We start from the raw sequence: 24,635 nt of genomic DNA on the forward strand, positions 1-24,635 counted from the left end.
TTTTTTTTTTTTTTTTTTTTTTTTTTTTTTTCCAGATTTTGAAAAAAATAGTTAAAATAAGTACATGGCGTTTCTTCTACTGTCTTTTTCACAGTACTAAATTAAAAGGTTTTTACAGAGCTTTACCAAGGATGCTAAAGTGAGCCTGCTACTGTCACATCCACAGTGTAAATAGAATACATTGCGACTGACGTTTATATTTTATGCCCTTGTTCTGTTTAGGATCAGGATACTTCATGCACTTTAGCACTGGTGCGGCCAACACTGGAGACACAGCCGTGCTGGAGAGCAGGCTTGTTTATCCAAAAAGAGGGTACCAGTGTTTGCAGTTTTTCTACTACAACAGCGCTGGTCCCAGCGACACCCTGAAGATCCATGTCAGGGAGTACGATGAAGCTAATCCCAATGGAACGCTGCGCTTTATAACAACACTAACTGGTGACTACGTCAAAGCCGTGCAGCTCACAGAGTTCTGCTGGAGAAATGAAGCCATCGAGTGATTTCTAATTTCAGTCCTCTTCCCCATTTTCACATAGGATCTCCTCAGGATTTGTGGCAGCTGCATCATGTGAGTCTAGATGTGAAAAAAAAGTTCAGAGTTGTCTTTGAAGGGACAAAGGGGGCCTCGGGGCCGGCAGCAGGAGGACTCTCACTGGATGACATTAACCTTTCCGAGACCACCTGCCCCGAGTTTGTATGGCGGGTGAAAAACTTCAGCCATGTCATGGATACGACCCCAACCGACACCTCTATCTTTAGCCCCCCCTTCACGTCCAAGGAGGGTTACACCTTCCAGATGCAGATTTACCCCAGTGGTAAAGAGGGCTATTCTGGGCAGTTGTCTGCCTATGCTCACCTCGTGGCGCGGGAAGGGGACACCGGACAAACATGGCCTTGCCCGTGGAAGCAGATGACCATGATGCTGATGGATCAGCACCCTCACATTCAAAAGCGCATGTCCAATCAGCGCAGCGTCACCACTGACCCAACCATGAAGGCAACAGGTAAGGCTTTCACAGAGAAAAATCTTGTGACATACACTAAGCTGCTCTTTATAGTTTAAACTTCAACGCAACCTTTCAACATTGTTTCAGATTCTGAACTTTTCTTCTGGGACGATCCACGGAAGGTTGGCACTGAGGTGACGGATACCGATGGGTCCAGGTATTTCCGAGGGCCGGGTTTTGGTACTGCAGCGTATCTCACACACCTCAGAGCTAAGAGCAGAGACTTTATCAAGGGAGGAGATGCCATCTTTCTACTCACAATGGAAGGTAAAGGCAACCGATTACTACATAAACTCAACGTCAGCTCCTCTGAAAATGCTCCAACACCCACTCTTCCTATTACTTACACATCGACACCACAACATTCTGATGCGTACAATAAATCTACGTCAGAACAACACAGATTCCTGGAGCTGACAACAAAGAGCTCTCTTGGGCAATGGATGGGGAATGGCTTGCTTTTCTGAACCTGTCCCATCATCACTATTCCCCATTTTATCCATGTCTATCATAATTTTTCTCTGTGTCATAAGCTGTGCGGGACCCCTTTTGGTTATATAGGCCTGTAGAGATCAAACCAATATAATCAATCCAAAGCGTGCTGTCATAAAACAATAAGATTGATCTGCGAACCTATTTGCTACCATCAGGGTTGTAACTGTGCTGAAAATACATTCCCTTGCACATATAAAAGCAATGTAAGGATATAATCGCTCATTTATCTTATCTTTGTTTATAGATGTGGCCCATCTGACACAATCCCAGCCTGTGCCTTCCACAACCTTAAGACCTACCACATCCATATCCACAACCACTAATGCTTCAGATATTTGCCAAAATGTGCTGTGTCAGAATGGTGGAATCTGCGTTGGGGATCAAGGGAAGCCTTCTTGCAGGTGAGCAGGTTTTGACTGTAAAAAATAACCACAGTCAGTGGTAAGCTGTTTTTTGTTTTTAAAATGATGCAATGAAATACCCAAATTATACCAAAGATAAGTTATTTTCCTTCAGAAACTCTGATTTTGTTATTGAGAGGTATAAGACTCATCAAAGCCTTCTGAAAACACTCGTATGAATTTAAGACCTACATGGATTATGAGAAATAATTTGTTTAAAACTGTCTCAATTTCCTAAAAGGGTTACAAAAACAGGGAAAAAAACTGTTTCGAAAGAACACTTGATGGTTCACAAGCTGGAATGAATAAATTATACTGCAAAATGAATTTTGTCACAGCACAAGGCAACATGTTGAGTTTATTTTAGCCAGGAACAGAATTAATGGATGGCACCAATCCATTATTATTATTATTTATTTTTTTATTTTTTAATTAGTAAAAAAAAACATCAGCATGAGATAATGTAATTTATGAGCTTATAATATCAGAATGCCCTTAAGACATTTTAGGATGTAAAAATTCATATTCTTACATTTAAAACAACTCATGACTCTTTAAGACCCCTTAGAAACCTTGAAACTACGTAGGGATACTGAAAACACAACGGTCAGATTTTCTTATTTCTATCCCCTTTCATCTGCTCTGCAGGTGTGTGGTGGGCAACGACTGGTGGTACTACGGGAATGTCTGTCAGCACAAAGGCTCCACGCAGGATAAAACCACTCTAGCACTGGCCTCCTCTCTGTCTGTGCTGGGAGCAATGTTAGTGATCACAGTCGTCAGCGTCTTCTGTATGAAGAAGAAGTACAAGAAAAAGGTTACGAACAACGACAGCAACATGTACATGCAAAATGTGCATGCCAATGATGGACCCTAACAATAACTTGGACTTTTTTGTCAATGAAAAGATTACAGCTGTTGACGGAGAGCTGGATTAAATCTAATGTTGCCTTAGATTGCCACCTATTGGTCATTTATTTGATGTAAAGTCATGGAAGCGATGGAGGAAGTTTTAATGTGTAAATGGAGATATTCTAAATGAAGCTTTTATTAAGGTTGTGATCTTTGCATAAAACTGTTAACATGTCAAAAAAGAAAAAAAAATAAAGTCTCAGACAACAACGGTTATATTCACAAATTTAAAATTTATTATACCAAAGACAGGAACATTTTGTAGTGTCTCTTTTCCGTGTGGCTATACTTGTTGGTGTTACTGAACTAGACACAGTCATGCCGGTGATAACAGTTACTGTAGGAGGGAGGTGGGACTAATTACCTGTGAGTATCCATGTATGTGAATGTCTCATGTGTGTACGTGTGTGTGTGTGTGTGTGTGTGTGTGTGTGTGTATGTGATTGTTTGCGTGTGCATGCAAATACCTATTAGTGTTCAGTAGATACAGTGATGACTACAGGACATCACAGTTCAACAAAGTGGAGCAAACCATTGCAACTTAGTGTATAAATATTGTACGGAATGTTAGTTTCCATCCTGCAACTGCACATTTACACTTGTGTGTGTGTGTGTGGGTGTGTGTGTCTGTTGTGATGTCGATGTTGTGTTTGTGGGTTTACACCGTAAGAGAAAGGGGGCACGCCTCCATAACAGCAAAACAATAAATCCTCCCCACAGCTAAAAGCCTTCACCGACATACAGTTCCTTTTAAAAGCATCAGTATACAACATTTTTCTTATTTACAATCATTGAAAAAGAATCACCATTTCTCTCAGAGAAGATTAGTAAAAAAGTGACTGAGTCACCATAAAGAGTATGCAACTCCTAGGAGTTAGTATTGGAAATTTTCTACAAAAAAAATCTCTATGTCATTTTACAGGCCGAGAGCTGTGATTTACTGAAGAAATACAGTATTTTAAGTGCCCTATATAAAACAGTTAGGTGTGGTATTAATGGCGCATGAAACACCAAAAGTCGATTGATAACAAAAAGATGAGTCTGTATTTCAAAAGGTTCCTTTTTAGCAACTTCACTGTGATCACACTGATTTAAGTTCTTACAAAACAAAATAAACCATGGAATCGTTATCCATATTAAGTACGGTGACAAGCTAATGCTATTTGCAAATAGACTAGTGTTGATTATGTACTGGAGAAAACAAAAACAAACAAACAAAACAAAAATAAACGTCGGGTCTGCGAGAAGGGCGGGACTCTGGAATTTGTGTCCTCTCAGGCGATTTGAGGAGGTTGAGGATCATTAAAGGGCTCATTTGCTTGTTTCACTCTGAGAATGCTTCCTTACATGTTCCTCCAAAGAGGCGGCGCATGGCAGAGAAGCCTGCTGTGAAACACTTTCACATATGCATTCTACAGCCTCCAGGCAAAACCCCACCCGTCCGTGGGCATGAGCGGAAGAATCGCGGCGTGCTGTAGAGGAGATGAATCTGTGTCCGTCTAGAGAGGGGTGTCGTAGTAATCAGTGGGCTGATCCGTCCCGGCTGGCTTCTGCTGTTTTTGCTGATGCTGCTTCATGATCTCCTTCACCTCTTCCTCCAGCTCAGGGGGGATGATGAACTGGTCGTCCGGGTCGGGCTGAGCTGGAGCTGTGAAGTAACCCCCTGATTTCTTGGACGGGGCGTCGGCTGCCACCTCGATGAGGTTGTGACTCTTCTCTTGACGCGCCACCGAACCGTTAACCCTCCTCTTCCCCGGAAACTTCCCACCGTCCCCAGCTCCTGCTCCCACGCCTTGCCACGACTCGTCCCTCTCCAGGCCGTTCTCGGCCTCTGCCAGGTTCAGGTCGACCCCGTCCTCCAGGGGCTCGGGGGTGCACGGGGGTGGAGGCGGTGGAGGAAGGTTGAGCAAGGTGCGTTCCTGGATGGACGAAGCGGGTACGAGGCTTTGGGACGACGATAACTGCGACAGCTCCGCTTTCAGGCAGTGAACGTCTGCCTCCACTTCCACTCGGCTCCCGTTGGAGAAGACGCCGGCGATGGGCTCCTCGTCCTCGCTGTCCAGCCCGTTGTCGGACAAGGCGCTGGAGAAGGTGGCGCTGGACAGCTGCCTCTGAAAGGAGCCGGCCAGGCAGGCTGGGTGGAGCGCACAGCAGTTCCGAGCGGAAGCCAGCTCTGAACCTGGGAGGAGATACTGGCAGGACTGGGAGGTGGTGTGGGACTGCTGCTGCTGTAGAGACAGCAGCTGGGCTTGATGGTGCAAGTGAAGCTGAGGGTGGTGAGGCTGATCCTGCAGCAGCACAAAGGAGCTCTGTGGGGGCTCGTCGGACGAGGCCGTGGAGCCCACCTCGCTGCTCATCTCGCTGGTGCTGATCTCGCTGCTGATTTCGCTGCAGGAAGACGGCGGAACGGGCAGGGAGCCGTCCGAGGGTCGATCCTTAATGGCAGAAGACGACGACGGGTAGGCGCCCAGGCCGGGGCTCGGGGGAGGCTGGGGCGGGTCGGAGCAGCAGCAGGAGCAGCAGTCTTCACTCACACTGAGCTGCACCACGACTGCACTCAGGCTGTCGGTACAGCCGTAGCCTTGAGCCAGGGTGCAGAGCTTCTTAGCCGCAGCGAGACCGTCTGGGACATTCCGAACCGCCTCCACTGCTTCCGTTGGAGACACAGCGTCCCACAGCCCGCGGCTGCCCAGGATGAAGAACTCATCCTGAGGGGTGAGAGTCACCGTCTGCACGTAGGGGCAAGGAATGACTGAGGGGTAAAGGAAGGAGTAGCCCATAATCCTCGTGGAGTCAGTCACCCCGTTCACCTTGTTGTCCTGGAAGACAGGAGGATGGAAATCAATACAGAGAACATTTGAAACTAGATTAGCTTCAGTTTTTTTTTTTTTTTTTTTAGTGGAACCTCAGTCACGATGGCTCTGTGCTGCCTGATCCTACGGTATTCCTCCTCAAGGCCCACGTTGTGAAGAAGCGACAGGGACATGGGCTTCCCGTCCCGGCACAGGATGGCCTGGCACTTTCCCACATTAGCTGCTGTGAGGACGAAGCAGCCACTGGGGTCGGTGGGGTCGTGGCGGATGTGACACAGAGCTGCAGAGCCGCCGAGTTTCTGTCCGGCTGTTCCCAATTTCCTTCAAGGGGAAAAAGGATGAAAAAAACAAGAGAGCGAGAATGACGGTTTATTGAACAGATTTTAAGTTGCAAGTATTCAGGAGGGAGTCTGTGGGTACAAACATAATTATGATGCCATTCAAAACCCGGAAATTAAAACCCTGGGAATGGGAGAGGTTTGGTCAACAGATTCATTTTTCCATCTATAATCTCTGACGACTTGATGGTAAGGACGGGTGATCTGTGGTTAAGAGTTTATCATACTATTTTTGTGGCATTTATTGCGATAATTAAGCTGATGATAAAAAGTATTTAAAAATCTGCTGAACTCTTTTTGGAAAAAGACCCAACATAACTGTAGTCAAAGCCCTGAGAAAACCAAAGAAAAACCAAAACAAAACAAAGTACTGATCGTCAAGAAAACACAACTTTAAGTTGTGCAGTGTTATCACTAACAGCACACAAAAACAATATTTAACCACATTTTTTTTTATATCTAGTGCCACTCTCTTGCAACAGCAAAAAATTCACAAGCACCACCAAAATTCTCTTCCCCCACCCAAAAAAAAAAAAAAAAAAAAAAAATCACTTGCTTGCAAAATAACGTCCAGTCGTTTAGAGAACATAGAGTATTACTGCTGGTCACGTACCTTTGCATGACGAGGAAGGTGTTGGTCATGTAATCCTCTTCGCTTTTTGTCTTGTGTATTTCCTCGGCCAGGACGTCGTTCATGGTGCACTGCAGCAGGTAGGGCACTTCCACATTCCTGTCTCCGTCAAACACGCCGTACAGAGCTTCCCGACTCCCGCAGAAACTGTTTACTGAAAGGGCAGCAACGCAGAGTCTGAAAAGGAACAGACAATCGCTCTGTGAGGAAACGAATTAAGTAATGCTTGTTATGATCAGTTTGGATGAACATCTAAATATCTGCTAGGATTCCCAAATATTTTTCATGCAAAGATGTGTTTTAAAATCTTCCAAGTTCTCAGTCCATTATGTTAATTCAAGAAATATAAAATGCCAAACTTCCCTTTGGATTTACAGCAGATATTCTAGAGTGGGCAGACTTTAAATATGAAAACTCAAAAATACAAGAAGCTGAAATAAAAGAAGCAGGGGAGGAAAGAAGCAAGAAAGCAAACATTGAAACAAAGAAAAGAACAAAGAAGCAAAGAAAGAAGAAAGGAGGAGAAAGAAGTCGAAAAAAAAGGGGGGAAGGAAGAATGACAAGAAAGGAAATGAAGACAAGGAGGACAGAATAAAGAAAGAAAGGACACAGGGATGGGAACTAAAACAAAAGGAAGGACAAAAAAAGGAAAGAAAGAAGGACAAGAAAGTATATGAGGAAGGAGAAAAGCATGGAGAACATTCAGACAGTTCTGGTGGGGAATAAAGTTTTTCTATAATTCTCCAAACATGGAAAATACTGAAACCAAATTCCAGACGTTTCCAGGCTACAGTAACCTTTTCTGTAATCAAAGGAATATACTTGATTTGTACATTGCTTTGAGGTTCTACTTTTCCCCAACAAAGAAATTCTGCGGCAAGTGCTCATGTTTTAGAAGAGCACTGCTTCCATATTTCTTTCATTAAAGTTATCTTTCCGAACACAAATTCTCAGAAGGGTTATATTAGCGAGGCTTTGCAGCACAAACACGATGGAGGTTGTTCTTTTCACTCTTGACTGAATTTAGCTCACTTGTTCTTTACGCCTGAGGCCTCTGTGTAACCATGACTCCACACAGCGGGGCCCCCAGATGCCTCATTCGATGAAAAGGTTGGTGGTGGATCAATATGGAAACAGCGAATGTTACTGGAAGACAAAAAAACACGAAGCAGATCAAAATCATTCCCTTATCTCCAGGCACATAAATACATATGTTATTATGAACAAACAGCAGAGAAATAATGAACATAAAGGAAAACTAAATAATATATCGCGAGGAAAAACAGAGTAAATTGAGAAAGAGCTTCTGGTGGAAAAATAAAAAAAAAGATGTGCTCAAATGAAGTTGGCGTACTTCAGCTGCTCGAGGGTTTTATGGTCCAGGTTGAGGCGAGGGTTGCCAGTGAGGTCCAGCTCCTGAAGTTTTGGAGGCAGATTCTCTGGGAGAGTGATCTCACTCAGCTCATTACAGCTCAGGTCCACACACTGGGGAAAAAAAAAAAAAAACCAGAATGTTGCAGATGGAGGTTCAGAGCCGCCAAAACCACAGAGACTTCAAAAAGATGAGCTGCTGCTGAAGCCTTGCCTTCATCTCCATCAGCTGCATGACCTCAGGGAAGACCTCGATGGAGTTGGAGTGGGCAATAAGCGTGTGCATCCGTCTGCAGTTCATGATGGTGGTGGGAACAGTCTTCAGCATGTTTCCACTCAGGTCCACCTCCTCCAGCTCCTCCAACTTGGCCATTTTACTGGAGGGTAAAGAAGGAAACAGATGAGCTGAAGCACAAACTAATTTATTTAAAGAACAGGTGAGGTCAGCTGTCATAATGTGATCTTTTCCTTGCATGCGTGTGCCGACTGTGCTACAAACACAAACATTGAGTCAAATGTCATCTCTCATCAGAAGTACATAGTTTTGTCTAAATTATCCTCCCTACTCGTTTCCAGGCTTGGAAAATGCTCAAATTGAATTTGATACTTTTCAGGACCACATGCAAACACTGTTAGCAAACGCTGTTAGACGGTGATGTAGATGCAGGTAAAGCAAAAATGTATCCTAAACTTATTTAGGAATTACACATTTTTAATTTATGAATAACCCCTCCCCCCATAACATTTATAATCATCTTTATAATGCATGTTCAGATTTCCTCCATAAATTTCTTGAAAAACTGAAATATTTCATTTTTACTGACTGATGATGACATTCCTTCAAAATAATAATAAGAAAAAAGGACAATAAAATAAATATTTTAATTATTCCAGGACGGGGGAAATTACTGTGAAGGAACTCTTTACCTGGCTGGGAAGGTTTGGAGGTGGTTGTATGCCATGTGCAAAACCCGCAGGTGTGTGTGACCCGTGAGCATCGGCACACACTTGTCCGTCAGCCAGTTATTGGTCAGGTAGAGCTCCTGCAGGATGCTGTGGCTTTCCTCTGACAGACTGGAGGGTGGCAGGTGCTCCAGCTTGTTGGCTGATGCATTTACGCATCGTAAACTGAACCCAAAACACATGAGAAGTGCTCAGTTATTTTCATGGTATTTAAGGGACAGAAAAACAGAGATGAATATCTAAACTGGGAAACGCATGGGGTTCAGGAATATTTTGAGATAATGAAAACTCAAAGGGCTGAGGGAGACTAGAAAAACCAGATTACTCATTGACTATAGTTTTTGGTCAGGTTGTTAAAACATGATGCAGTCTCATTGATGCAATCTAGATTGATTATCAGTACGCTCGCTGATAACCAAGCGTTTTCTCATGTCAGCTGATAAGCTGATTCTTGTTCCTCTAGTAACCAAAAGAAACATAATTTTTTTTTTCTTCTTCAGTTGGCTTTTAAAAAGTTTGCATTTGTATAAACCTTGAGTGGAAAACCCTATACATTTAAAAAAAAAAAAACACACAGACCAATGAGTAGCTTTGTTAAAATACTAATTTTCCTCTCAGGCTGTTTTTAGATTTAATCTCTCTTTGTAATGTTTTCTTCAGTCAGTTCTGTCTTTGATCTTTGTACACCTGACGTTCCTGTTCCCTCAAGCTCCTCTTTGACTTCAGGACGCATAATTGTAAAAGAAAAAGAAAAAAGAAGAACAAAAAAAAAAACAGTCACTTTCAGCCAATTCTTAAAGCTACCTGTTGGATTTGAGGAACAGGTTGCAGGGAAGCTCCACCAGTTGATTATGCTGAACATCCAAAACCTCCAGCAGAGGGCGCTCCACTCTTTCAGGCAGCTTCTGCAGCTGGTTATGTCCTGCACTCAGCTTCCTTAGACTGTTGCTGCAGAACAACCTGCAGCATGAGAAATATCCAGAGAGCTGGGTCAGCACTGACATGTGATGGATAAGAAATTTCAACAGACACATAGATGATTGAGATGGATTGAAAGCTGAGGTTCTGTACGGCGGGCAGACAAGCAGATATAGATAAATTGAGGTAGACTGCAGTTATTGAAGAGAGAGTAAAAAGGGAAAGTGAAGGACAAAGCTGGATGTGCGGATGAGGAAGGAAGAAAATTTGAGAGTAGCAGCGCCTCTGGTGGCTCCTGTAACTGAAATTCATCATCCTGACACTTATTGGGTAAAAAAATAAATGTCCAGACAAAACAGAGACCAGTGGTAGAGAGAGAAGGAGAGAGAGAGAGAGAGAGAGGGAGAAGAACAGGAGAGAAACCAAGAGAGCAAGGTTGATGCAAAGCATGGCAAAGGGTAAAAGGTGCATCTGAAGTAACCTTCTAAAAATGCTACATAAAGAGAAGCAGCCGGTTCGAAAAGCATCTAGAGGTTAGCGGCTATCAGTGTGATTTATGAGGCTCTATGGGGGATAGATACATCACTTGACAAAGGGCACAGAGAATAACGCAGCATTGCTCCACATTTACAGGCATGTTTGCGGCGAGAAGGAGACTCACCTCGCCGGGAGCTCGGTGATGAGGTTGTGGCTCACGTCCAGGACTTCCAGTTTCTTTGCTTCACACAGCCAGTCTGGCAAGGACTCCATGTGGTTCCTGGTGGGGAACAAGGGGTGATGATGATGATGAATGATGTGCCGTTTTCAAACTGTGTTACTTAAATGGAATATAAGTTAGAGTGAATAAATGTCCTTTTTCTGCATTATGTAGCACTTTAGATTTAGGTAAATGGAGTCCTGGCAGTGTTGCTGCCTTACACTCAGATGGGGAAACTCTTCCTCATTATGCGACTCTGTGAAGGCCACTTGGTTTTGTCAAATTTTAAAATACATTATAAATCAAACATAGTCTCAATGTCGAGCTTTGTCAAATGTCAATGTCAAAACACTGAAATAAAAAAGTTTCCATCATTGTAAAGAGTAAAACAATTCACTATTGGGTTAGGGCTAGCAGTTTTTTTTTTTTTACAATGTCCATTTACATTCTTCTTCAATAATCTGTATTCTCGTGCAGCTATGTGATCTTAAAAGCATGACCACTCATCATCTCTCATCTCCTCATCGTGGTAATAATAATTTACAAGTACAAACGAAGTGTGTCCTGAAAGTTAATGTGTTGAAAGCAAAAAAAAAAAAAAATGGCCAAACATAAAGAGTTCAGGAAGCTAGACAACATCCAGAGTGTAACGGCTAGCCAAGCTAGTGTAGCTCAAAATGCTAAAGAAGTGGATGCTGTTTCAGAGAGCAAGGCAGCGGAAATGCTATTCTCTGATGGCTGTGGGCTCTTTCAGCTGGATAATGCCAAAAAGCAAAAATGGGATCTCAATTCAATCAAGTGAGATCCATGGAGGCCCCACCTCAAAGGGCTTAAAGGATCTGCTGCTAACATTTCGGTGCCAGATACCACAGAACACCTTCAGCTGTCTACTGGGTAACCATGAGCCATAAGGCTGTGTGTTTTCATGCATAAGCAAATGGTACATAAGAGATCAAATTTTTACTTATGATTAGCTTGTTTTATTCCTACTTGTTTTCGGATGGGTCAGACAGTTATGAATATATAGTGGGTGTACGTTAATCCAATAGATTCAGAATTCATCAGTTATTGGACTATTTTATTACAGTTCCTTTCTTACAAAACACAAATACTTTTTTTTTTACTCACTTCGAGATATCCATGTAAGTGAGATTGGAGGGCACAGGACTTACATCCAGCTGTCGTAATTCTGTGGGGAGAAATCCAAACACATTAACCTACAGCAAGGACGGCCTAATAAAAAAGCAGGAAGATCTAAAATGGAGGAGAGGGCTGGGGAGGGGGAGCTGCAGGGTGACAATGAGCGAAGGGGAATGATGGAGAGGGACAATTAGAGAGTTTTATTGATGAGAAAAATCGAAAGAATGAGAACAGGTGAACGCGAGAGGCACATCTGAGACGACACATCTACGGTGTAAAACACCTACAGAGAAGGGATTCGGGTACAGCTGAGATCGAAACAAGTGAGGACGTGGTTCAAAAGGAAAAGCTCTACCTACTAATTCAGAGCCACGCTCACCGTTGTTTGAGGCGTAGATGCCTTTGAGCAGGGAACCTTTGACCTTCAGACACGTTATGTGGTTCCTCTCGCAGTGGAGGACCTCCAGCCTGGGGAAGATGGAGGCGTCCAGCTCCGTCAGCCGGTTATCCCGCAGGTCCAGCTGGGTCACGTGCCTCAGCAGGTCCGGCTCGTCTGGCACCATGACGGAGATCTTATTCAGCCTAACAGAGGAGGAGAGGGGTTCATCTTCAGCTGGGCCAGACTGTGAATTGTGTTTACATGTTAGTTGTGGATTTCTGTTGCACAAGCAGAAGGAGATGTTGTTGCCCTCTGTTCAGTAGGAGTGTGATTTACAAAAAGCCGAAGAAGAGTAACGACTGCAGCTGATTTCAAAATTTCTTCGACAAACTTTTAGTGAAGCATTAACTGTGAAATAGTGCAAGTCACTCCAGCTCTGCGTTTCCCCAGACGACAAGAGGGGACTTAATGTGTAGGCAAATGATTTCTTCATTTCGTGCTCTTTAGCCGTCCAGCTCTGTGACGGAATCCGCCTGATGTTTTTGTTTCCATAATTAGTGGGATTAAAGCATGTCAATGTGTATAACAGTGGAGACAGGAATGGTTGGAAAATCAAAGTCATGCATTGTTCTGGGCAGAGTTCACCGAGTTCATTCAGAAAATCCCTTCTAAACGTAAAAGCTACAGAGTGAGCCGCCTGTGGAGGTTTACCTTAGATCGATGTGTTTGACATGGAGCAGTCTGAAATTCTGCAGGGTGAGCATTTCCTGGTTGTTTCCAGCCATGCAAAGCTTCTCCATGGAGGCCAAGCGTTCGAGCACCTGGGGCACATGGCTGAACTGGTTGAAGGAAAGGCCTAAGTAGCTCAGCCTCTGCAGGGACCCCAGCTCACACGGCAGCTCACTCAAACTGTTTCCGTCCAACAGGAACGTCTGCAAACTGAAAGAGGAACGATCAGGGATTTTGACAAGGACACATCTAACGTTTTCTCAGGATTTTTATCAAGCAACATCAGATCAACATGTAACACGCTGTGCCTCAATAATCAGTTTACTTAATGTCCAGTAGATGGCAGCAGCAGAATAGCTACCCTGCTGGTCACTTTAGGAATTTACAGGCATACCAGATCCGTCCTGCAGATTACCTTCTCATCTTCAAAAGTTCATACCCTGCATACCAGCATGTTTGGCTTCAACTGAGGTCTGAATATGAAGGAGTATTCTGAAATGTAATCCCAGAACTCGTTCACATTTTGTGTCTTTACGACCACAAACTTTAGCTTAGATTAATGAGGTTTTATGTGACAGACCACGAACAACACCGAGTTGACTAACATTGAGAGCTTAAAGAGAAACGATGCACGGTTTTCAACTAGAAATCCACCGAGTACGACATGTATTTGTTTTAAGCCTTCCTGAGTCAAAGCGCAATTGCAAATCTTTTAGGATGTGGCTCTACAAGCTTTGCATATTTGGAGATAAAACCTTTACCAATCCTGGTAAAAACAGTATATTCCCAGTTAGACTCAATGAAGTGTCAATTTTCAAATGTTGCCACCGATTCTGAGGTGCATGCAGGTCTGGAATTTGACTGGGCAAATCTAATGTAAGGACGCGTCATGTTCTTAACCATTTCAGCTCCTGATCTGTTTAGGGCAGTTGTCCTACTTGCAGGTGGACCTTCACTCAGTTTCAGGTTTTATGTTGCCTCTGATGGGTTTTCTTCCTGGAATGTCCTGTAGTTAGTGTCCTCAAAAAATTGCATCCCCACACCAACTTTCATGGTGGGGATGGTGTCTTAAATAAAAGTACGAGAAATAAGATGATTTCTGAGAATATTCAGAAGTTCTATTGGAATTAAGCTGAAAAACAAATGCACACTATATTTCTCTTCATTTTATTTGGGAGAAATTTTGAAAACCATCTATGTTTTTCCTTTTATTGCTTAATCACATATTGTTTGTGCTGATCTTTCACATAAAATGCCAACAAAAGACACCGAAGTTGAGTGATTCACAGGGCTGTGATTCCTTGCGTAAAACATTTCATCCCGTCTCTAGTTGTCAGCAAGTGGCTCACAACTACAGCTACGTGCTGGTAATGTTTGCACAGGTTATGTTTGTCCGAATTGTGTAGAAAAATGAATATTTAGCAGCTTAAGGAGATTAATAAAATCTGTCAGCAAATGTGTCCAAACCCAACTCATAGCTGATTAAAAAAGATTTTTCAACAAAGTTTACAGACAAACCAAGCTTATTACCCACTGACCAGGCCATTGTTAAGCTGAGATCATTACAAACAACACAATACAAACATAAATAAATAAATAAGTAGACCAAAAGTACTGCATGAGTAAGGTCACTATTCACCCTTTTAAAATTCACACATTTGGCTATGCAAACATTTGGCACAGAGACAAACAGAAATGTGGTGCACTATTGCAAAAAGTGTGTCTCCAGAAACTAATAGCAGATAGAGGAAGGTAAACACCAAAAGGAAACAAAATAGAAAATATCTTCAAAATCAAATATTGGGAAGTATATTAAGCCCCTGACATCACCAAAGATTTAGATCTTTAATATATATTACTTTTGCTTTTTGAAACTGGTTAAAAAAAAAAAAAAGAAAAGTTTTCTTTCCATTGTTTCTGTGTAAACTGCTTCTTTTGCTTACTTGCTCATGGCCCCCACAGAGCTGGGGACAGAGTCCATGTAGTTACAGCTGAGGTTGACCTCTGTCAGGGTGGGGATGTCACAAATGGCCAACGGGAACTGACCAAGGTGGTTGTTGGAGAGGTTGAGGCTGCGGAGACGAGAGAACCTGGAGGAGAAGAGAACGGAGATGGAGAGGGTAAACTGAAAAGCTTGCTTATACGTTGTAAGGATTAATATTGCAACACAAATATAGCGCATTCATAAATATATTGATGGGGACTGAAGCAAAGTCTAGCTTGCATATATTTAGTTAAATAAAAAACAAAACAAAACAAAAAGAAAAAAAAACAATGAATTTCAACACCCCCAAAGACAGAGTAGTTTTTAAAGATTCACGTTGATTTGTTGAGTAAACAAATGAAGCATGAGTGTGTGTTATTTATTTAAACATCAGAGGCCAGTGGCATTCAGTGTGTCCCCTCATGACATATTAATAACCCTTATAGAAGACCTTAGGAAGAAAGGAGACCAAAACTAAAGTGAACTTTGTAGAATGAGTTTTTCTTTATTTATCACACAAACAACTTTTTTTGTTTCCCACAGCAGCTGCTGTAACCAACATTTGATCGTGTTTTTTTTTTTTCCAAACTCAAGCTAAGCACACATTCACGCAATATATCATGACAACGATAAGGATGTCGGAGTTATTGATTAGGGTGGCCAAGTAATTCCAGCTGAGGGCGGCTCCTGCTGGAAACTAGAGGAGGTTAAGTTAGAAAACGCCTCTTGATCACTAAATCAGTCTCTGCAAATGGCTGACCAAAAGACTCATGCCTTCGCCTCAGTCTCTCCGCGCCTCCTCCATTATATCATGTTAAGTCATTCTGACATGTGAGACCAGATCTATTCTTTTTGTTTTTTTTAATCAGGTAACCAGGAATCAGACCATTTTCAGCTTAATCAGCAACAGTTACCGACGTTACCCTTACTAATCATTAACATAAGATACTAACCAGATAGTTTAAAACCTGATCTTGGTAGTCACGTTGTCTTCTTACTGAAATAATAGTAAAACTGTGTTACAGAGACTGCTCTCTGAGACACAGCATAATGTCGCCTCTGCTCCAGATTTAAATAATTCATCTCGGCTGAGCAAGAAAAAAAAAAAAAATATCTTGAATGTTCTTACTTATCCACCTTCATTGCAGCGCTAACGAAGAACTGATTATGTGAGCAACTCCCAGCGTGATAGCATCATTTTGGTTTGTTTTAGCTGCAGTTTTAAAGTACTGGCTAGCATATATGCTTAATTTTATTTATTTATTTATTTTTTGTCTGTAACAATAAAACACTTGCTCTTGTGCTCTCAGTAATCGTACACATATACTCCACAAGAACAGAGCAATTTTGTTCTTTCGTGGTAGCAAGAACAAGAACAAAGTTCTGGTCATGTATTTCATATTGCAAATCTTACAAAGTCCTCATAGGACCTTTATTCTGCAGCATTTGTACAGAATAATTTCCAGACACCACACAGGAAAAAAAAGTTCTGTATGGTTGAGGTGTTAAAAACAAGCTGCAAGAACTCCCAAACCCGGACTCCAAATGTAATTTTGTTCTTCAGTCCTGGGAGAGAGAACAAATTACTCTGTTGCTGCTGAATTTGTAAAGGTCTGTAGACGGATAGTTCTTAAAGAAAAAACTTGAGTCAGCTGCAATTGAGGTCAGCAGGTTGGAGTTTTACATCAACAGAGATTGGAAATCGGCCAAAAAAACCCAAATGGTGCATTTCTATTACATTAAAGCAACCCGAGGAAATGCTCGTCTCACCTTAATGACCTAAAACGGTGAACTCTCACCTGATGAAGTGTCAAAACATTCAAATTTTCAAAATTTACTTTGTCTTAGAATAGGCAAAAAGTTAATTATATCGCATTTTGCCCTCCGTAGTCCACATTTAATACTAACAAAAAATGAAAGAGAAAAAAAATCTACTGACTATCACAAGATTTTTGATAAAACCCTTTGGCATATTTCTGTTACAAAAACATGCAAAGCGATTAAGTTTGCAATTTAGTTCTGAATATCCTACTTCCAGAATAGATAATGCTACAACAACATCACTGGATTATGGAGGCCAAATATGCTTAAGTTCTTTAAAAGAGACAAGCCGATCAAGAATCCAACAACTGATCGCAAAGCAAAAACTTCATCCAAATACGAGCTCAGATGTAAGATCTATGTCTTTGTAAATACATTTAACTCTCCTGTGAAGAAAGCAGTAGAACTGTCATTCAATGACATGTCATTTGTTTTTGCTGTTCTGTAATGATAGTATCAGTTTGCTCGTTTTGCCCCAACATGTGTCATAATCAAATACATGTTTCAAAAAGTTAGAGATATGAAAATGAGAAGGTAATGTGTTGATTTAGTATTTGCTTCTGGGTCATAATGGTTGTCTCCTTTTTTTTGTGCACAAATTCCCAACGGGGGAACAGCCAATCATGGCACTCTCCCTCCCCAACTGACCTGCACACACAGGAGAGTTTCACACTCAGAAAACATCCAGACATTTTCAGATGTTTCAGATGTGACTGATGGCTAATTGCCCCTACAAGTAGAGGTCATGCTTGGGAAACTACCTAAAGGAATCTGATGTCTCTTAGATCTATCACAAAAATCTCACTTAATTACTGGAAGTGCTGTTTTAAATCATTTTAATAAAACAAATCAAAATTTCCTTCCAAAACTGAAAAATAATGAAATCTGGAAGTATTTGGCAAGTAAAACCCAGATGTGTCATATCAGAGGCCAACTTAGACAAAAAGGGAGAGAGTACTGGAGTACTATTACATTAATAAGCTGACTTGAAGTTAAAAAAAAATGCTTACAAATGCCATCAAAAAACTGTCAGTTAGCTCATTGTTTCAAAGGTCCAGCCAAGAAGTCCATTTATAGCTTTTTGAGCAGCTGCTGTGTTTTGGGCAAATCTCTGATAAACCCCTGGTACAGTGTGCCAAGCTCTAAAATGGCCAAAAGACAAAGCGGGCATCTAGCTGGTGAACAATGTGGAGCATTTAGCAGTTTGAAAACCCAGAAATCCTCTGATGAAAAGAAAATATAAGGTGAAAAGAGAATGAATATTTTGTTAGGTGAATCAAGAATCAATTTCATTTTTTTTTGTAACAAAGGTTTAGAGGTAGAGTATAAAAGCATAAAATTCAAATTTTTGATTTATGCCAAGATTTAAAAATCCCATTACTGATACTATCCTATAGCGATAACATAAGAGCATTTAAAATATTTGTCTAGAATTTCTGCCTCAACTATTTGAGGTAGAAGCAGAAAAGATATCACACCACTATGTAAAAGAGGAATCATCATTAAAAAAAAGAAAAAAAAGGTTTTAACTTTGTCTTAAACAAAGTGTAATGATTAAGAACTGTTTTTGGGGTTTAGCACCTTACTATTATAACCTGCTGTTAACAATTACCCCCAGGATGTAGATCTTCCACAGATTTCTAACTCTTTTATGTTAACATAATGACAGTGAGAGGATAAAAATTCAAAAAGATAAACAGAGCAATGTTGCTGTACTCCATTTAGCCTTCCGGTTATCTGCACAAGGTCTTGCTCTGTTGGAGCCTGAATGAACCGCAAACATATAAAAAATTGTTTTTATTTTAATAGCTTCTTAAAATCTCTGTTTCCTCTGACTTTGTTTTTTAAACATCTCCCTCATACTGAAATTGGCTAATTTTGACTCTTTCTGTTCTAGTGACATCTACTTTGGTGCATTAACAAACAAACAAAAAAAAGATTGGATTTTTGAGTTTTATATAAATGACAATAACAGTCCACATCAAAATGCAGAGGCAGTACACAATGTAGTACACTTCTCAACCTCGCCTGCTTGATGCAGGCCTCTCAAGGGAAATGTGGGAACTCAAGTAACTCTGCTGCATGTTTCTGTCAAAATCCCTCTATTTTCAGCTAAACTATTCATCTCTTTCTCATTACTGACCTCATTTTCTGTCATGCTGGGTCAAATGCGGATGAGCCTACTTAGATTTGGCAAAGCAAAATAGATGCTATCTCCCTTGACCAGCAGGGGAGCTGTGCATCCCGTATTCTGAGTTAAAAACCGGTTTTCCCTCCCATGTCATCCTCCTTTCAACATCAGTCATTATTACCCTGGAGATTAAAAGGGAAATAAAGATGAGTCAAACTAATATTACCATGACAGGGACTTGTAACAATTTGACCCCATTTGTCAGGAAGGCACAAAAGCATGTCGGATTAAAAACACGCACTGCCACGCAAACACAGAGTTCTCTAGGACAGCTAAATATAAAAGAAAATTTAAAAAAAAAACACACACACACACACACACAAAAAAAAACATAAAAATGTCATACTGTATCATGACTTTGCATGCACTGACCCCAAATCTACAGCCTGCAGCCAAATTTACAGGCAAGCGACTTCTCTACTAACACACTCTCCGCTTTGCACACATACATGCAGTACGGAGTTACAGTGACAAGCATAAAAGTGAAGCAGTATATTATATATTATATATGGCTACACACACACATGGCCACACATGCAGCATCCAGTGTCTTGCCTGTGGTCTTTAATCTGGGACCATGATAAGCACGCAGCAGATGGTGCCCACAGAGAGAAAGAGTAAGACAGGCAAGGCACATTAAAAGCTTCCCTGCAGTCGCTTCTATCCTTCTGGGCTCTTTTGGCCTACACTCCAGCAACCCTGGCTGGCTTCAATGGTCCTCTTGTGCCAATGGCTCTTGTCCTAGTCTGGTCAGGTTGATGACATGCAAGTACGCGGCTAAAACCCAAATCTCTCCAAATCAGACAGCCACGTCCTGGTGTTTTCATTGAAGCCTCGCCGTCAGTGTCTTGTCTCTCATCTTTTCATATCACACGTTTCCTTTAGTGCATGGTTTATGCTTCGCTTTCCTAAACCTCACCTTGGCACAAAGTTCATCATCTGAGCCACAACATTCACTTCAAAAACCAATTTGACCCATCCATACTTTCCCATCAGTTTTTTTTTGTTTGTACTTTGTTATGTTGCAAACACAAAGTTTATTTTCTGTGATGATGGATGAAGTGCATACTTGTAAAGTGGAAAGACAGCAAAACACGGTTTTCAAACTTTGTTTTACAAAAAAAAAAAAAATGTCTGAAAAAATGTTGCGTCATTCCTTTGTAGAATCACCTTTTCACTGCAATTACAGCTGCAAATGTTTGGAGGCATGTCTCAATGACCTTTTTACATCCAGAGAGAAATCTTCCTGTGGCTCTCTGCAGCTGCTCTGGCACTTCTGTTGGGCCTCTTGGCTGCTTCTCTGATTTATGCTCTCCTTGGTCAGCCTGTTACTTCAGGCGGACACCTAACCCTAACACATAGATCTGCAGGTGTGCCACACACTTTACAATTTCAGGAGATGTAGTGAACATTCTTAGGAGTGAGTATCGTTTTATAATCTTACCCTAGTTTAAACCTCTCCACAAATTTATCCCTGACCCGTCTGCTGTGTTTTTCTTTTTTTTTTTGTAATTATGGCGCTGTCCGCTCACTAATGTTCTCTAACCTCTAAGGCCTTAACAGAATAGTAATTTTTCCACAAAATGTGGAAAAGTTCAAGTGGCATAAATACATCAATGCTATGTGCAAAAGTATACAATTCCAGAAATCACCCCCCATGATGTCTAGTCTTAGATGTTTTTCCTGTAGGTAAGTCACAGTATCATACCTTTGCAGTTGCTGAAGGCGATGGTCTGCAGGCAGGAAGTTGTGTTTTAGGTTGAGGTGGGTGAGGTCGTGGCTATAAAAGAGGTTGGGGGGAAGAAGTTCCAGACTGCAGCAGGACAAATCAACCGAGTTGATTCTCTGGGACACCATCTAATAGAAAGTAGGGAGAAGAAAAGTGTAAAAACTGAGTGGGATTAAAAAAAAAATGCAGTTGAACAGTATTATCTCCATCACATGAGAATTGTAGTCGTGTATATAACCACGGCAGGGGTCAAACATCAGACAAAAAAAAAAAAAAAAAAAGGTTTTGACCTAACATTGAGAACTTTAAATTGTTCGATCCACCTAAATGTTGAAGAGTGAAGTAGTAGTTTTGCGTTTCCTTAATTAACAGAGACACCAAAGCACCACATTTAAAAGGCCAGAATAAATGTCTTTCTCATTTTAAGGAGGAAATTCTACAATTTGTGAACTTGAGCCTTTAAGAGTTAGCCTGCAGCTCTGTAGTCATCGCTGGAGCACGTGCCGTCTTTATCCAAGCGTCTATTCTGAGTGTCCCTTTGGGTACCGGTGACATGCACGTCCCTGTTAATATTTAGAAAAGAGGTTTTCTGGCTATGTCCTACTTGAGTTCAAATGAGAGACGGGAGAAAGAGAGAGAGAGAGAGAGACAGTGTGTGTGAGGGCACCTAGAGACAATGGCTTTATCCACCAGATAGGAGAGTGCCAGTAGTCACCTATAAGATGTTTTTGAACTGTTAAATGAATTTAATTCTGATTAAGCGATCTAATTTTTTTCTAATTAAAGTTAAAGAAAAGGACTCCTTAATATATGTATGAATATTTGGTTACTTTCGCTAACCAAATATTCTACTTTTATATTATCTTTTAATAATATTAAAAGATAATAAAGATTATTATATTTTAATATTATTAAAATATAATAATATTAGATCTCAACCCAGTTGCTGTAATTGTCATTGAATATTTTGAAAAGTACATAGTATTTTCAACATTCTATTTTTGTTAAAATAATTAAGAAACATGCTTCAATATCTAGTGGGAGAAGACTGTCATTTCCAATCGCAAACAAAACTTTTTGTCCACTGAAGTATTTAAATTAGAAAGATGAATTTTAGTAATTTCAGCAATCTCCTTAGACATTTTCTTTGCATGATGCATGGCAATAGTTTGATCCCTCGCATACAAACAAACATCTTTTTCATTCCAACATGTGTCTTCTAGCATTGTTGAAAGAAAAAGTTACTCACAGTTGTGGTTAAATAACTTGGTGCCAACTGAAACATAATCGTCCATGCAGTAATCTACTGAGAGTTTTTTCACTTTGTTCGCTTTGATAAATCCAGGTGGTAACTTTTTTTTTTTTTTTTTTGAAAGGCTGTGTACTTTATATCTTCTCAGTTGAGGGACTCCATTTAATCAGCAAAAACACAAAAATCTCAGTGGATGGGTTCAAAAATATTTGTTTACAACCTTGTCTGCAATTTTATGCCCACTTGGCCGTTCCACAGTGGCATTACGGTGCATGTCAGCTGAACAAATACAAAACGGACCTGACACTTTTGTAGTGCAGAAGAAACATATGCTTTTGTTGGGTTTTTTTCCCCCTTCCAACTCCCTCACACACTCCGTACCTTGGCAGCGTGTCTGTGCCAGCGCAGGTGCTCTGTGAAGCTGTCAAAGCTGACATAGTAGGTTTGACTTTGAGGCCCTGCCGAGCTGAAGGCCAAACAGTGATTGTGCTTCTTCACCTCCTCCACCTGTAGTCAAGGTAAATATAAGAGTGACAACAGGCTTTGAACCACTTTGACCACACACACACACACACACACACACCCACACACACACACAAATATGAGTGATTTATAAAATAGATGAGAGGAAACGAGGAACAAAACGAAGACAGGGATGACTAATTTGAAATGACTACTTTGAAATAACTTCCATTGAAGCAGTAAAATACTGAATGCCTGCAGGGTAGATTAACTCAGTCACCAGGACAGTTATGAAAATATGCAAAGCACGCACTCGTCTGATAAACACCTGTGCGTGACAGAGGCAACGACAAAAGTAGGTGAAACATCTTTTTTTTTTTGAAAATGCATTCACACTGGATCATAGGATAGCTTTTGTGAATGAATAGCTGATTGAGTATGGAGCTTGAATGGAACACCAGCACACGCACTCCGAATGTAAACAAACGCGGACTTGTGTTGTGTGTGAGATGTTTAGAAACAGGGTGTGTCGGGGGTATGGAGTGTTCTTTGTGTCAGGCATAAAAGTAGATAATTATTTCCCTGAATACCCTTGGACCTTATTTGGCAAGTAGGCATACAAGGCTATAAATGGACAAAGGTGAATTTATTGAGCGCTATTGAACACAAGATTAAAGTGTGTGACGGCTTCGGATTAGAAAGGAACGATACATTCTAAAAAAGCTGAAAACACTCAGACAGAACCAGTGGCTCTCTGATCTGAATTTAATAAAAACACAAACAATATAAATATCAAACTCAAACCAAAGAACAGTTACTGAGGGTCACACACTGATCGTCAGGTCATTTCACGACGTTATCGTTTAACGATTCGAAGCATAAACCATAAAAACACTGAAACAAAATGGATAAGCAGGAAAATGTGTGTCGTGTGTTTCCTTCACATACCTTCCCGCCGATGAGCGGCAGGATGTGCATCTTCCCGATCTGGCTCTCCTTGACAGAGGAGACGATGAGGCAGGTGCCGCATAGAATGACCTGCCGTCTTGTCCAGCGGTTGACCGGCAGCTGGAGCTTCCCTTTCCGGACGTTGTAGGTCCCTGAGAGCTGGACCCGCTCAGAACTCTCAATACTTTGGGGCTTCCCTGTAAAAAAACAAAAAAATAAAATAAAAAAGGTTTAATACAAAATACATTGGCAAGTACATAGGTAAATAGGCATGGTAGTGCATTTAAAAATGTATTTAAAAGAAAACCTATGGCTATTGACAGCATAAGACATAATTAAAATCATAATTGGCTTTTCTGTTGTGTTTCCAAATCAAGTAAGTAATTTTACATGCATATTTTTTCACAAATAGCGAGTATGTGGATAGTAAGTAATCTGGATCTGCAGTCCCTGACCTATTTATGCTATTGAATATTTAAATATGACAGACCATATTCTTGATATATGAAAAAACCAAGAGAGACTTTTTTTTTTTTTTACCAAATATATACTCCTATAACGGAAGCTGGTTAATCCTCTCAAACAAAATGTATCCTGGTTTTCTTCACCTTACTAGTGACCATGCTAGTCCTCACTTTATGAACTCAAGCTGGAGACTTTGGTATCACCACTCTTGGGTTAATGTGATGCTATGCTCTAATGTCCAAGTTTAGCATTCCAAATATCACTTGGTTACTCTTTTTCAGCTTTTGGTAAGTTATCAGAAGAAAACTTGCAGTTTTCAATTCATGATCTTTTTATTTTTATTTTTTTAAGTAGTTAAAATTGTAAAAGTAGTGAAAATAACTGTATATGTGACTTTTACAAACAACCAGTGCATGGAATCATATGTGTGGGTCCGGACATCTGCTATCTGTCATTTGAGCATCAGCTCTCAATAGTAGAAGGCTAACCTGTTACTCTCAGATGTTTTCTGACTAGGGCTAATAAGTAGCCAAACTGTAATAAAACTGACTTCAGTGACATTCTGAAAAAGCATCACATATCTTTTGTGTATCTTAAATATCATCTATGCAGAGCCAAAGGTGACAAAAAGCTTTATTACCACACAACCGAGCAAACCGGTGGAACAGCAAACGATCCATCACGTTCAACATAAATGTTAGGCTTGGATGGCCTACTTTTGCAGACAGAATATAACAGTGCTGATTTACATTCAGTGAGGTACATCTTACATTATTATTGACGCAGATAACAGCTGTGTGTCTCCTTAATTAGGCTCTTGGAAATTCTGAGCTCCCTCAGTTTTATCCATTTGTCTGCCTTTTATTTATATTTTTTTACCCAGTTCAGTCTTGCCACTGCAACCCTGCCAAACCTGACTTTCAGACTGCTTATCAGGCGTTCTGTCAGCTGAGGCTGTGTTATCACCCTGTCTAAACACCCAACTGCTT

General features: G+C 40.9%; 2 protein-coding genes across 2 annotated transcripts in view; one reads left to right on the forward strand and one right to left on the reverse strand.

Moving 5' to 3' along the window:
* The first annotated feature begins 163 nt into the window (after positions 1-163).
* On the forward strand, positions 164-4,030 carry LOC103143062 (meprin A subunit beta-like). Its single transcript, XM_007559464.2, has 5 exons — positions 164-438; positions 537-1,004; positions 1,095-1,274; positions 1,747-1,903; positions 2,552-4,030. Exons 1-5 carry the CDS (start codon positions 204-206, stop codon positions 2,778-2,780), a joined length of 1,269 nt encoding a protein of 422 aa, XP_007559526.2. The 5' UTR covers positions 164-203; the 3' UTR covers positions 2,781-4,030.
* The window catches only part of LOC103142993 (PH domain leucine-rich repeat-containing protein phosphatase 1-like), a 51,080-nt gene continuing 29,473 nt past the window's right edge, over positions 3,029-24,635 (reverse strand). The window contains exons 2-17 of the mRNA XM_007559341.2: positions 23,182-23,378; positions 22,153-22,278; positions 20,499-20,647; positions 14,738-14,884; positions 12,777-13,004; positions 12,066-12,268; positions 11,675-11,735; positions 10,511-10,606; positions 9,736-9,891; positions 8,896-9,096; positions 8,183-8,345; positions 7,952-8,082; positions 7,630-7,743; positions 6,580-6,774; positions 5,721-5,949; positions 3,029-5,634 (exon numbers count right to left, since the gene is read on the reverse strand). Of these exons, the coding sequence (XP_007559403.1) occupies positions 4,315-5,634; positions 5,721-5,949; positions 6,580-6,774; positions 7,630-7,743; positions 7,952-8,082; positions 8,183-8,345; positions 8,896-9,096; positions 9,736-9,891; positions 10,511-10,606; positions 11,675-11,735; positions 12,066-12,268; positions 12,777-13,004; positions 14,738-14,884; positions 20,499-20,647; positions 22,153-22,278; positions 23,182-23,378 (3,716 nt within the window). The 3' untranslated portion in view covers positions 3,029-4,314. The remainder of the gene's footprint in view (positions 5,635-5,720; positions 5,950-6,579; positions 6,775-7,629; positions 7,744-7,951; positions 8,083-8,182; positions 8,346-8,895; positions 9,097-9,735; positions 9,892-10,510; positions 10,607-11,674; positions 11,736-12,065; positions 12,269-12,776; positions 13,005-14,737; positions 14,885-20,498; positions 20,648-22,152; positions 22,279-23,181; positions 23,379-24,635) is intronic.

This window comes from Poecilia formosa, unplaced genomic scaffold (assembly GCF_000485575.1).
Source record: "Poecilia formosa unplaced genomic scaffold, Poecilia_formosa-5.1.2 Scaffold104, whole genome shotgun sequence".
Taxonomy (NCBI): Eukaryota; Metazoa; Chordata; class Actinopteri; order Cyprinodontiformes; family Poeciliidae; genus Poecilia; species Poecilia formosa.